Here is a 13280-nt window from a genome sequence, read left to right as displayed (position 1 = left end):
TAAAGGAACAAGGTTATTGCTGTGCAATAGGAATAATCAGTCCCATTAGGATGTTATGATATCAGACTTTTTTTTTCAAGGAGAAATGAACATGATGTAAGACCTTAATCATAAGCCATATGAGGCAAAATTAAAATATATTGTTTCAAAGACACGGGAAAGGAGGATAACATAAACTTCTGAGTACCTGAAGAAATCAATCTCTAACAGTGGAATCTCTTGAAAAGAAATGTCAAATAAAGAAAAACAAAAACAAAAAAAAAACAAAAAAAAACAATGTGATCTGGAGATTGAGGATTAATAAAACAGGGGCACCATGAGGAACTGTTTTATCATGGAGGTAGTGACAGAGGCATACATCATTCTATCTGAAAAGTAGTAAATCAAGAACATGTGAAGCAGATTTTTTTCAAAGGAATCCCTTCCTCAGACAGCTAACATGCAAACTCCCAGAGACAGCCAGAGCAAGCAATTGGGGAAAGGCATGACAGCACCCAAAGCCAGCATAACTCTATGCTATCAGGTCATTTGGAGCAGCTAATCCCAGAGAAACAGATACAGACAGCCTTAGCAGATTAACCTTTATCTGATACGAATATGTGTATTTTATTCAGTTATAATTTATATTTTTGTATAATGTAAAACTAACAGTAGGACAATCTCTGTTACAGTCAATGTCGAACTTTAAGTGAAAATGGAGCAGCGAACACAATAAAGATGGCTGCCTGGCCTGGGAAGTCCAAGCAGTGCCAGTACATAGCAAAAAATAAAGAAGCTCCAAATATGAAATCAGAAGAAAAAAAATACCATGCAAGATTTGGAAGGCAGTGCTGAATGAATGGCTGAATTTTGTGCTTCTTCACAGGAATATTTGGAAAGCCAGTAGAGGTGGTAGATGACACAGAAGCAGTATGACCGAAAGTTGGTACTCAGAAAAGAGATCTGGGAGGCATGCAAATGAATAAACAGTCTTGAAAGTGGAGTCACAAGCAACTGGGCAATTTGTTAAAGGAAAGAGAACATGTAATTAAGTTGCAAAATAAAAAGTTTGATGACCTAGACAACTGGTCCAGATGTTCTAACATTAGAATAATGGGGATTGCAGTGCACATTGCAAAACCAGACTTTGAAAGTTTTATGGTAACACTGTTGTAGGAGACACTTAATATTATTGACCCAAGGGGCAGCTGGATAGAGCAAACAAGCTCACAGATTTGGGAGAAGGAAAACGAGTGGAGGTCCACACATACTGGACATATTCCAGTTTGACTGAATTTGTTATCAAACAAAGAATGAAGATATAAGGCAGAGTAAACCTTGCAGCTCATACCATTTTAGGGTATGTTCATGAAGACAGTAGAAGATCTCTTAGATATACTCTATCAGTGGAGAAAAATGTTGGGCCCAAGGATGCATGATATGAAAGTCATGGCAGTAATAACAAAGATCATTTTTTTCTGGAAGGTGTAATGGTCTCCCAGATAGGGAAAGACTTGATTTCCACAAAGAGGAAGAGATGCAAAACTTAATGCAGTGGAGTTCCAAAGAGTACAGATGGCTAAGGGAATCACATGATAACATTCAAAGTTCCTGTAGACATGATGTGGGACTCTAATAGATACAGATCATGTGTGGATGACATCAGAGAGAGAGAGAGAGAGAGTGTGAAAGAAAAGAACATATAACTGGACTTTATGCAAGGAAACAAGGAGGTGGGTATATTGGAGGAAAGAGAAACTACAAAATGAAGCAAATGTGCATCATAGCATTTAAGTGGGGATAGGTGAGAATGGGATTAGAAACATAAGAATGAATAAACTGCACCCCTCCCCAGGTGAATGAGCATACTAAGGAATGTAACTGAATAAAGGAGAAACCGATGAGAAACAAGGGGAATACAGACATGCAAACATGAAAACGAGGAGCAGAGTTCTCAGAGAAATCTGGAGAGTCAGACACATTAAGCTGCATGGCAATGGGTTTGCAGAAGTTAAACAGAAAAGAAGATGACTTCAAGATGCAGCACAAAAAAAGGAAACGAGAACATACGTGTGGATTACAAAAGGAAAGAGTCCGTCCAGAACTGAGAACACTGGACAAACAGAGGTTTAATAATGTATTTATTAGTAACTGTCAAAGCAAGGAAATGTTCAAAGCAGTAATGTGACAGCACAATTCTGAAGTCAGACCCATTGCCATTGGGAAGAAAAATGACTTGAGTGAGGAATGTCAAAGAAAAAAATGCCATATGACTGTGGCAGGGACTGTATGGTGGAATCTGTGGTAAGCTGTACAGAACTGTAAACATGAAAGTAGAAGTTGGGAATGGGGGGAGGCTGTGTGCATGCAGGATACCTTAGGAAGGTATGTGAATACAACTGGAAACTTGTGAATGCCAAACAAAATTTATAGAGTGAAATTGCTTTATCACAATAGTGGGAAATACAGGGAATGAATACTGAAACTGCAATCACTGACTCGGGGATGAGGTGCTACGCATTAGACCAGAGCATATAATGGGTGCAAAGAGAATAGGCAAATAATACATTTGCTCAAAAACAACTTAAAAGAGACAACACAAGAGGACAATAGGCAGGTTAAAAATGGAAACAGAAAATACAAAGAAGTAGGGAGGAAATACAAGACAATGAAAGCAGTGTGTGTGTGTGTGTGTGTGTGTGTGTGTGTGTGTGTGTGTGTGTGTGTGTGTGTGTGTGTGTGTGTGTGTGTGTGTGTGTGTGTGTGTGTGTGTGTGTGTGTGTGTGTGTGTGTGTGTGTGTGTGTGTATATGAGAAATGCAACTGTACAGAAATCTGGCATCTGCTCATGGTATGAGACAATAGAATGTTAGGTAGCTCTCTGAATTCTGGGTTAAAAAAGAGAAAATCTCTGAGTTTAAGTGCATAACAAGGGAAAGCTGATCCAGTCTTGAACAGATAAACAAGGGAGTTGGGGATCTCTTGGATAGTGGAAGGATGGGGAAGATTTGGAAGGACAGAGAAGGGGAGAAGTAAAATGAGGATGGTGATGTGTGGAATACAGAGGAGGTGTTTAAATCCAATTAAAAGAAAGAAGACATACATGAGACTAGAAGAGCTTGGGGAAGAGTCATTCAGAAGTAAAATTAAAGCTTAGAGAGAATATTATCATAAAGCAGGAGGATGGAAATGTAGAGTAGCTACATTGCTCCGAAGAGTTTTGCAGATGATCACCAACAAAGTGAGCATAAGTAAGGAAAGTATACGGATAAGATGGGAGGAGCAAACGAGAGATGAGAGGTTAATAGTAAGAAAGATCTAAGCCCTGCTTATAAGCAGTGGGAAATTCTACACAAATTTCTTTGAGAAATGGGAACAAATGGTAAAAAAAGGAAGCAGTAAGATAGCAGGGGATCTCAATATGATTATAGGGCCAGATAATGTGCTACATTGTTTGGAAAGGACTACACTAGAAGGATGTAGAGCATAGATATGAGAGGAGCCATGGGGAAGGAACCAAGGGGAAGGGGGGAAGGGGTGGAAGTTGGAGGAGAGTACAAGGAAATTAACACTGGTTAAGGTCTCAGCTGCCAGTTAAGATAATCTTGCACCATGCGTGTGGATTGCATGTATGTACAATATATGGATAATGGGAAATAAAAACAGAGAAATAACTATAATTTTAGTTATGATGGCATTTCCTAACACAATACTTTTTGCAATAGTGATAGAAAGGATAGAAGGGGTGCCCTGAAAAAGATGGAAAGTAGCAGTCTTGGGTCATTTAGTATTTTTCTGTCCTTAAAGCACATAGGTCCCAGACCTGATGTAAATTTCCTTTTCCCCGTCTACTGGTCTAGGTTGCGGTTAAATTGGGTAATAGACAAACTCAACTTCACATGGATGGGAAACCTGTTCCATAGGAAGGGCAGTCTCTGGAACACATATCTATCTCTCCAGTATGTTCTGTTTAGGTCACAGACAAAATTCTGACCCTTAGACCTTGTATTTTTGATAATGTTTGACATATGAATATGCAGGAAATTGATGTGTGGAGTTTGTGGATGTGTTGTAAGCCAGGCATAGATCACCCCTCAGTAATCTATAGGAGACTGAGTAGAGGGAAAGGGCTTTAAGGCACTCTGTGTAAAGCAAGTTTGTTACACCTTGTATTGTTTTTGTAAGGAACCTCTGAGGTTCATATGCCTGGTCAGGTACATACCAAAGAGAGCATTGTACTCTATGACTGGTCTGATAAAGTCTGTGTACAGTAGGATAGTGACCTCTTTGAACCTAGATGCCATGAGCTTACTTATAAGTTGCACAGTATAAAAGGATTTCCTCACCCCTGTGGCCACATGATGGTTGAAGGTAAAGCTACTGTCTATATGCGTACCCAGATCCCTAATCACTGGGTCGACTCATAGGGGCATATTATCAGCATGGTAATTAGCTGGGATGTTGACTTACCAAATGGTTCAATTATGCATTGCTTAACACTGAGTTTAAGACCACACCTTTGGCATCATTTGTTAGTGAGAGATAAGCCGTCTTGAAGAATGTTAGTGTCTGCAGGAAATTTACTGATAACCCCCAGCTTGCAATCATCTGCAAATTTAGTCAGCCATAAATCTTCAGCATTTGCTTCCTTTTCAGAGAAATAGATATCAAAAATGAACCTGAGAAGCTATTTTTTCTTCAAATCTAGTCTTTGTTGTATTAATTAACCCTCTAGCTGCATGTTTAGATTGATCAGGGGCATTTAGTATGTTGGGCTTTGTTCCTTCTATACTTGGCCAAGATTTTTATTCTTTTGTTGTATAACCTATTGATATTATGTTTCCACCAGGGTGGCTTGTCTTTTGAGTTTGTCTTATTCTTAATATGAGTGGTCACTGCTCATTCTATACAGCTATCAATATGACTGTACAGGGATTTTGTAAATAGCTCAGCATATGCCATGGTGTTTACTGGGTTTGGACATGCTTGGACTTCAGCCAAGGTGTCGCTTGTTAGAGAGAGATTAGCTTTGGATTGGTTCCTAAAGGTTTCTGGCTTTGCTGGTCCTGGATTTAATCTTTATTTCAAGCAATACTGCCTTATGGTCAGATCTGATGAACAAGGGCATTACATTGGGTGAGGCACATCACTCCCCCATGTTCAAGAGTACAAGGTCTAGGATGTGTTTTTGCTCCCGATAGGAGAATGGACCAACTGTTCCAGGATGTTGGTATTAATGAAGTTTAGAAATCACTGGATTCCCAGTCTATAGAGGGAGTAGTTGAGACCTCCCATGAAGATTGTACTGGTCTGAATGATGAGGGACTATTACACTGAGATAGGGACATGGAAGGGGACGTATAGGTTGCAAAGATATGGTATGAGACCCTGTTTATGGTGAGTTGCACATGTATGAGATCCAGCAGGTCATAAACTTTAATTAACTAGTCTGGTTGTAAGATTAGTTAATACAGACTGACACTCCTCCACCTTAGTTCCCTGCTGTGCAGTAGCTGGGCTAAAGGTGTGAAAGGCACTATAACCTTGCATTGCTGGGGTGCTGTCAGTGACTTTATACCATGTCTCGGTTACTACACAGATACCTACACTCTCCAGGGAGAGGAAGGCTTGTAGGAAGTGAAGTTTCTTGTTAAGACTTCTAACACTGAGCAGTACCACTTTCAGATATTCCTTCATAGGTTCAGTTAAGTCAGTAGGTTTATCAGTTTGGTATTGCCTAAAAAAGGGCACTATGAGAGTGGAAAAGGTCTTTGCAAATATCCGAAAGCCTAGATGGAATACGTGTAGACCATCCCTGGCAAAGCAGTGTGGTCTGTCAATCATATCCTCCCAGGCCATCAGTTATTGTATCCCCTTGGATTGATACCAGAAGCTAAGCCAGTTGTAAAAATCAATTATTTTCTGTTGGTAACATGACATCATTCTTGGAGAAGGTAACATGCTACTCAATGCTAGGCTCATACCAGCCCAAGACACATAATCAGCAAGCTTGATCATGTCTGGCTTCATATATTCAAGGGAGGTACATTGCAGGTCATTAACACCTACATGGACTATGAGAGAATCATACTGGTACCTGTAGTTCAATGACCTGAGTGACTGTGTGACTTGACAGATCCTAATCCTGGAAAAGCAGCTAACTGTAACTTTCTCCTTACTCAGTCTGGTGAGGGGGACATTGGTGAGCCTCACTATAGAATCACCAATGACTAGGAAATTTTTCTGTCCAGTTGTTTGCCTTAAGGACTTAGTGGTAGAGGCACTGGATACAGTTTTAGTATGTGTAGGTCTGGATGGTACTTTAATGGAGTGTTTATATTGATGGTTGTGGACTTTCTTTGTTTGATTATGTTGTGCAGGAGGTCTTAGTGCTTTACGAATGTCACCTGTAAGTTCCTCAGTATCAGTAGTTTTATGTGTAGGGTCTTTATCCTATGCAGTAGACATGGTGCAAGTGTCACTGACAACCCCTATAGGATTAGATCTGGTTGTATGAGAGAGTTTTGCCAGTGCACATGAGGTGGCAATTGCTACAATTCCTCAGAATACCCCATCTCAACCAGATTGGCCACAGAGAGAGTCGAGAAGTGCATATCCATAGCTACTGATCTACTAGGGGGAGTGAGGGAAATTTAAATATTGAATAGATCAATAACACAAGGAAGTTGATGAGCAATGCTTAACTATGTACAAACTAGATGCTTTAATAGTTAAAAAATCTGTCTAGACAGTAAGAGTATTTCAAGGAAAACATACTGCGAGAGATCAGCATCTACACAGATTACAAGGCTGATGTCCAGTGTTTCCCTGGAAAAAGTGCACAGCCTTGCCCAATACAAAAGAACATATTCAGAAGGAATAGTACCAAGTGTTTCTCCACACTTACTGTATCAAACGCTGAAGTTTGAAATCTCAGATTATAATCGTGAGTACCAAGAGTATTGTCAAGTTTCTAAGTCTGATGCAGAATGCGTCTGTCTTTTCAAGCAAACATTATTAATATTTATTCCAATGTCTCATACTTAAAGGCAAGTGAGTTTGATTGCATACTTTCCCTATGGAGTTACCGTTTATTTTAGGAATGATATCTGTGAGACTATAATATTAGTTAAGAGTCCCATTTATGTTAGGAATGATATCTGTGAGACTATAATATTGGTTAAGAGTCCCATTTATTTTAGGAATGATATCTGTGAGACTATAATATTAGTTAAGAGTCCCATTTATTTTAGGAATGATATCTGTGAGACTATAATATTAGTTAAGAGTCCCATTTATTTTAGGAATGATATCTGTGAGACTATAATATTAGTTAAGAGTTGCTCTGGATTGAGTTCTAATTTAGAATGGTGTCCACTGACACTGCATTGTAAGTGAATTGTAGATCCAGTGAGAATGTTTATTATCCAGCTGTAAACTACAGATATTTATCAATATTTCAAACAGTGAGATTTAATGATCTAAGAGAAAACATAATGCCTGTTCATTCTGATATTTATTTTTATGTTAATCAATATGTTGTTGGATAATCATGAGGTGTTATGCAACAATGGCCAGTGTTCATAAGCCTACAGAAGCTATTCAGTATCAGCCTCTAGACAGGTTCCATGCCAGATGGAGGATGGCAACAGTCATTCTCTTCCCAAAAGGTGGGGCTGCTCGCGGAGGAGGGCAATCATAGATCCATAAGCCTGACCAGTCTCATCTGTAAGGCTACAAAAAGAATCAATATAGAATTAAAGATATAGGTAACGTGTAGACTCTCAACCTAAGACACTTCAGATTTATCAAGGGCAAATCCAACCTAATTAACCTGGTCAACTTAATTGAAAAAGTTACTATAGCAGTGAATGAAGACAGTGCACACAGCATATCTAGACCTTACAAAGACATTCAGCACCACGCCCCACTGATGTATCTTACAAAAGCCCCTTCAGCTAAATTTCAATCCCTGTGTAACTCATTGGATAGAAAATTGTCTCACAAATAGAAGCCAGGATATTAGAGTGAGCAGCTCTGTCTCCTCCAAAAGACCTGTCACTAGCGGTGTACCCAGTGTTCAGTCCTTGGGCCACTCTTCTTATGCATTTACTTCTCTGAGGTCAAAGTAATGTTAACAGTTTGTAGTGGTCATCTGCACATGACTGTAAACTTGGTGCCATCATAAACTCCCCAGAGGATACCAAGATTCCTTAAGAGGGTCTGTCCCAAACAAATAGCTGGTGTTAAAACCATGGACTAAGACTAAATGCCAAGAAATGTTTAACTGTATCCTTCAGCAAGCATGATTCCTCTTGTAAGTATCACATTGGCAAGATGCCACTGAAAATTGATCTTATAGTTACGGATCTAGGAACTTATGTTAATAATTAGCTGTCCTTTGATTACCATGTATCCAGTTTTATAAGGAAGTAATTTTTCATTGCAAGCTTAACATCCCATTGTACTTGGCCCTCATTAGGCCAGTTGTTGAATATAATGCTCCTTACATTATCAAAACTGAAATGACCACAATGCTTTCTCTCTAAAAAAATTAAGGGCCAAAACCATAAAAACTATGCAGACCATCCCAAAGCCTCATCCCTCTTCTCAGTATCATACTGGCTACTGAGAGGTGACCTGCGCCTTACTTATAGAGTTTCAACAGACTCTGTTCTATCAGACCTATGAAACTTTCAGGAGTTCAGTTTTATAATAAATACCTGCTTGAGAGATCACAATCTCTTTTACAAAATAAACAGAACATATTGGAGAGACAGGTTTGTATCACAGTGAATTCTGCTTCTGTGGAAATGTCTTCACTCCACTTAAAGCAAAATACTTCTCTTATTATATTCAGTCACAACTTGTTCAAATGGATTGTAATCAGGATATCACCCCTGGCTTAGCACCACTGTCTATCATGAATAGAGAAATTATGTAAATGTTTTAGCATATCTTTGCACGGCCCATCTATGGGTTATTTGTATGCAAAAACTAAAAACTAACAGCTAGGAGTTTACACAGGAGTGTAAGGCTAGACTTCTTATGATCCTCAAAGATCAATTAACTAATAAGCAGCTATGAACCTGTGAACCTTTATTGCTTAGCAATGCACTAAATAAAACTAGCCATTTTTATTCATTCAAAGCTTTAGAGAATGTGACTAATGAGACTTGGTATGCATTTCAAATGAGTGTTCTTGTCCTTGTTGCATTTAAGTACAGAAATATTTATTTAAGACACATATCTAAAGCACTGTTAGCGCTTCAATATCTGCTAAACGTTTTTGAGCAACGATCAATATTTTTATCACTAATTTAAACTTTTTTTTTTTTTTTTTTCTTTTTTAATTTAAACTTTTGTATGTAGTTTTAGTAATTTAGTAATTTTCAGATTGCCCCTTACAAAAGCAGATTAATTTTCTTTAATCTGTCGACTCTACTATGAAATTTTGGACGGTGTTTCCTAATTGTGGCCTTCTGAGCAACACTTTTCTGACTTTACTTGTTTTACATTTTTAGGAGGTTTCATTTACTCAGTTAAATATATGCTGACTGCTATTTCTTATTTATTTTATCAGTATTTACAGGTTAGTACTTTCTGATTCTGATGTTCTAATATTTCTGGAAATCTTGTTTATGTATTTTATGATTATTGTATGCTGTTTTACTTTATTTGGATGATTTGTTTTGGCATGTTTCTATTTGTAGTTATTTATTTATTTATATGTCTTTATGGGGTAAAACAATGATTCCATCAGACCAATTTCAGGCTAAGCTCAGGAGATAAAACTAAGAACTGGGGATTTACCAAATGACCATGATGGTGGTCATTTCTTCTTTTCTGAAATTTGGGTTGATTTTTAGTCATTCTACATGATGACCTAAATAGTGTTATTTCCATGGCTTTATTTCTTTTGCACATGGTGATTTAATGTATTTATCCAATAATATTCTTCTTGTTAAAAGCTACCCATTTTTTAAACAAGTGTATCTTATAACTCATGTTTCCTTGTTTTGAGTGTACAGACTTCACATAAGTGGATATAGTGGGACAGCTGGAAGAATGAGCAGCTTTAGTCCATCAGGGACAGAATTCAGCACTGTGGATGCCGACAATGACAAATGCTCTGGTGGATGCAAGTGCGCTCAGATGGCTACAGGAGGTATGTCAAAGCTATTTCAATTACTTTTGGCTATTTAGCTAAAGGACTTAGGAGAATTTAATTCATTCAAATGCAGATAAGAGATGATATATTAGTATTTCTGAAATGCTTAAAGCTCAGTCTTGCTTTGGATTAGCATCTAGCACTAGTTCTTAAATTAAAGGCACATATTAGGAAGTTACTATCAATGCCAAAGTTTGCATTTCTACTGAATCTTTGATGCCATAAACTGCAGGCCTAGAAAACATTAAAATTACCAGTTATAACTTTGTAGTGTATGCGTCATTCCAAAATAATTATATTTTTAAATAACTCCCAGTTCAAACATCAAGCTGTTTCCAATTGTAGCTATTGTTTAAGGTCATCCTTAAAGACTAATTTATTATAAATTGTTTAAAATATATAATGTCTTCCTTAGCCTTTTGATATTATTCAAGAAAACAAAAACATCCAAGTGTTGGGGGACGTCTAACACTCTTGCACAGTAATTATTTTCCCACAACATGTGATTTGTTACAAGGTGCAACACTGACAATTATCTATAAATAGTGAATAACTCCCCAAGTGCTCATAGTATGTTTATTAATGTATATGTTAATAGAGAGGTACAGCTGGAAGGAGGCAATTTAATGTAAGGGGAAAAAATCCAAGACTGCATGATTTACTACATAACATTGTTACATAATATTTAGGCATTGAAATGGTTGTGCTCACATGAAGCTACTGTACTTACTACAGTAGCTGCAGTAGGGTACTACAAGACACTATCAGAAAGGTTGAATTCAACAATGTTTTGGTCCGAATGGTGGAAATGATCCTTAACAAATACAAATTCCATTATAAAGATAAGTGTTATGTTCAACTTAAAGGTACATAGAAGAGTGCCCTTTGTTCCCTGTAAGCTGATCATTTTATTGGTTACTCTAAATATAAATACATCTATAATAAACAGAATAATATAATTCTATCTCCCGTATATCTATATTTGGAGATCTTTCTTCAATGATTGTTGCCCCTAGATCAACATTAACAGAATTTTTCACCTTTTTAACAACACTAATTTTGACAACATTTTAGTTTTTGAAGACAGATTTATTATTCATTATATGGATGTTTCTGTTACTAGGCTATACTCATACCTCTGAAATGTGGAGATTTTCACAGATTGTCCAGATTTTGACTCTTATCTTTGGTCTGTTCATTATATAATTTTTGGTTTTCTAACAAATCAGTGAAGATTAAAGTCTCTAAATAAGTGCAAACATTTGAGTTTCAGGCTACATATCCTCCTGAAAATGCATGCTAATGCAAAACCTGTCATTCTTCCAACTTTCTAAGTTTATAAGAGCAATATTTAAAGTCTGTCCTTATTTTAGGGCCTTTGATCGCCCTGTTATTTGTGGCTCTGTCCAGATTTCTTGTGCTTAGAGGTAGAGAGTTATGTCCATACTGTACTCTCTCAAAACTCTCTGATTTATGCTGCTAGCTGACACCCCAAACACATGATCCAAAATATATTTAACATACAATTTATGTGGCGTAAAATAATTTGTTTTAGTCCACAAGATTATGATAATTTATCTAGAGACCTAAATAATAGATTCCAAAGTGGATTCTACAATATCACATCAGTAAATAGACACCTTGATAGTGCCACTACCTATGAAAGCAACACATTTTAAAATATGACAAGTAATTCAAAAGAATTATCTCATTCTTATAAAATATAGATTTATTGCAAGTCTGGAACCAAAAGATTTACATTTCATTACAGAAAAGCTAGTAACCTAGCTTCCATGATTAACAGACATAAAAATATAGAACATGAAGCTCTAATCTTATCCATAACAATGGAAGCAGCACCCTCTAGGGGCACTGTAATGAATGTGAATACTTTATGGCTTACTTCCATGGTTCATTCTTTTATGTAAAGAACACATTCTGCTTCCACTAAGATACTTGTATAACCTATGCCTCACTCAAAACCACATGCTTATAACATGGAAGCAAGCCAGAAACAGACCCATACTCAAATATCCAAAACACAAACATGTCAAAGATGTATGTCTAATATCCATACTTTCTCTCTTTAAAGAGTCCTTGATAAAATCATCTGCACACAGTTAAAGGACTTTGTCACAACACGCACTGTACTTACATCACATCAACATGGATTCTGGTCTGGTTATAGTACAATGAGAGCTGGTGGCATCCTACAAGATATTGATAAATGCCTACTAACAGAAGCAGTGTTTATTGATTTCACAAAGTCATTCAGCATTGAAGACCACAAACTCCTAATTAACTCAATGACTGATAATAGCAGGCATTAGCTCTAGCACTCTTTTTAAGCTTAGAAGCATTCTCATAAACAGAAACATTTATGAGCAAATTAGCAAAAGATCCTCAGAACAGTTCCCCCTTTACAAAGGGCTTCCACAGGGATCCATCCATTCAGTCATCCTATTCTCTTTCTCTCCCATCATCCGTACCCCTCCCTCGACACCCAGTAATCCTATACTTAGATGATATGGTCATCAGTCCTTCCCACAAATCACACTCCACCATCGAAAAACAAGTATAATTGGACATTTCTGCCCTCTCCCAGTGATTAGCAAATGACAATCTTATTCTCAATACTAAGAAAACCAAAGCTATAATCTTCAGATACAGACAGAAGCTGTGCACAGTTCCACAAAACTGTTCAGTCACCTACATCAACACAGAACAGTTAGGAACTATCCCTCACTTTAAATACCTAGGTCTCTGGCTGGACCAGTCCTTAAAAATCCACACCATGTGAACATAACTAAATCAAAATGCAGCAACCTCCTATTCGAGGTCAAGAAAATGTCATACTCTGCCTTTCCAGAAGGAGAGCAGCCATTGGGAAAGGAGTTTTGTTTCTCAGTTAGCGTACAGAGTTAGACTAATAGATGTAGCCTTCAAGAAAAAACTGTCAGCTCTCCAAACCTTGTCAAACAGGGCATGCAGATTTATTACACTTGTTCCACCAAAGGCATCACTGCATATTCCTAAACAAAGACACATGGCTACCTATTATGTTAAGATGTGCAATATTCCTTGCATCTCTGACATACTGACTAATGAATTTTCCACTTCTTCACAAGCCA

General features: G+C 37.4%; 1 protein-coding gene across 1 annotated transcript in view; it reads left to right on the top strand.

The window, feature by feature from the left end:
• Positions 1-13280, top strand: part of LOC122792267 (angiopoietin-2-like) — a 1226949-nt gene that overhangs the window by 1177788 nt on the left and 35881 nt on the right. The window contains exon 8 of the mRNA XM_044060020.1: positions 10010-10146. Within this exon, the coding sequence (XP_043915955.1) occupies positions 10010-10146 (137 nt within the window). The remainder of the gene's footprint in view (positions 1-10009; positions 10147-13280) is intronic.

The sequence above is a fragment of the Protopterus annectens genome, chromosome 1.part2 (genome assembly GCF_019279795.1).
Source record: "Protopterus annectens isolate FY-2018-M chromosome 1.part2, PAN1.0, whole genome shotgun sequence".
Classification (NCBI taxonomy): Eukaryota; Metazoa; Chordata; order Ceratodontiformes; family Protopteridae; genus Protopterus; species Protopterus annectens.
Note: the sequence above shows the minus strand (reverse complement) of the source record. Positions and strands in the feature narration are given on the sequence as shown.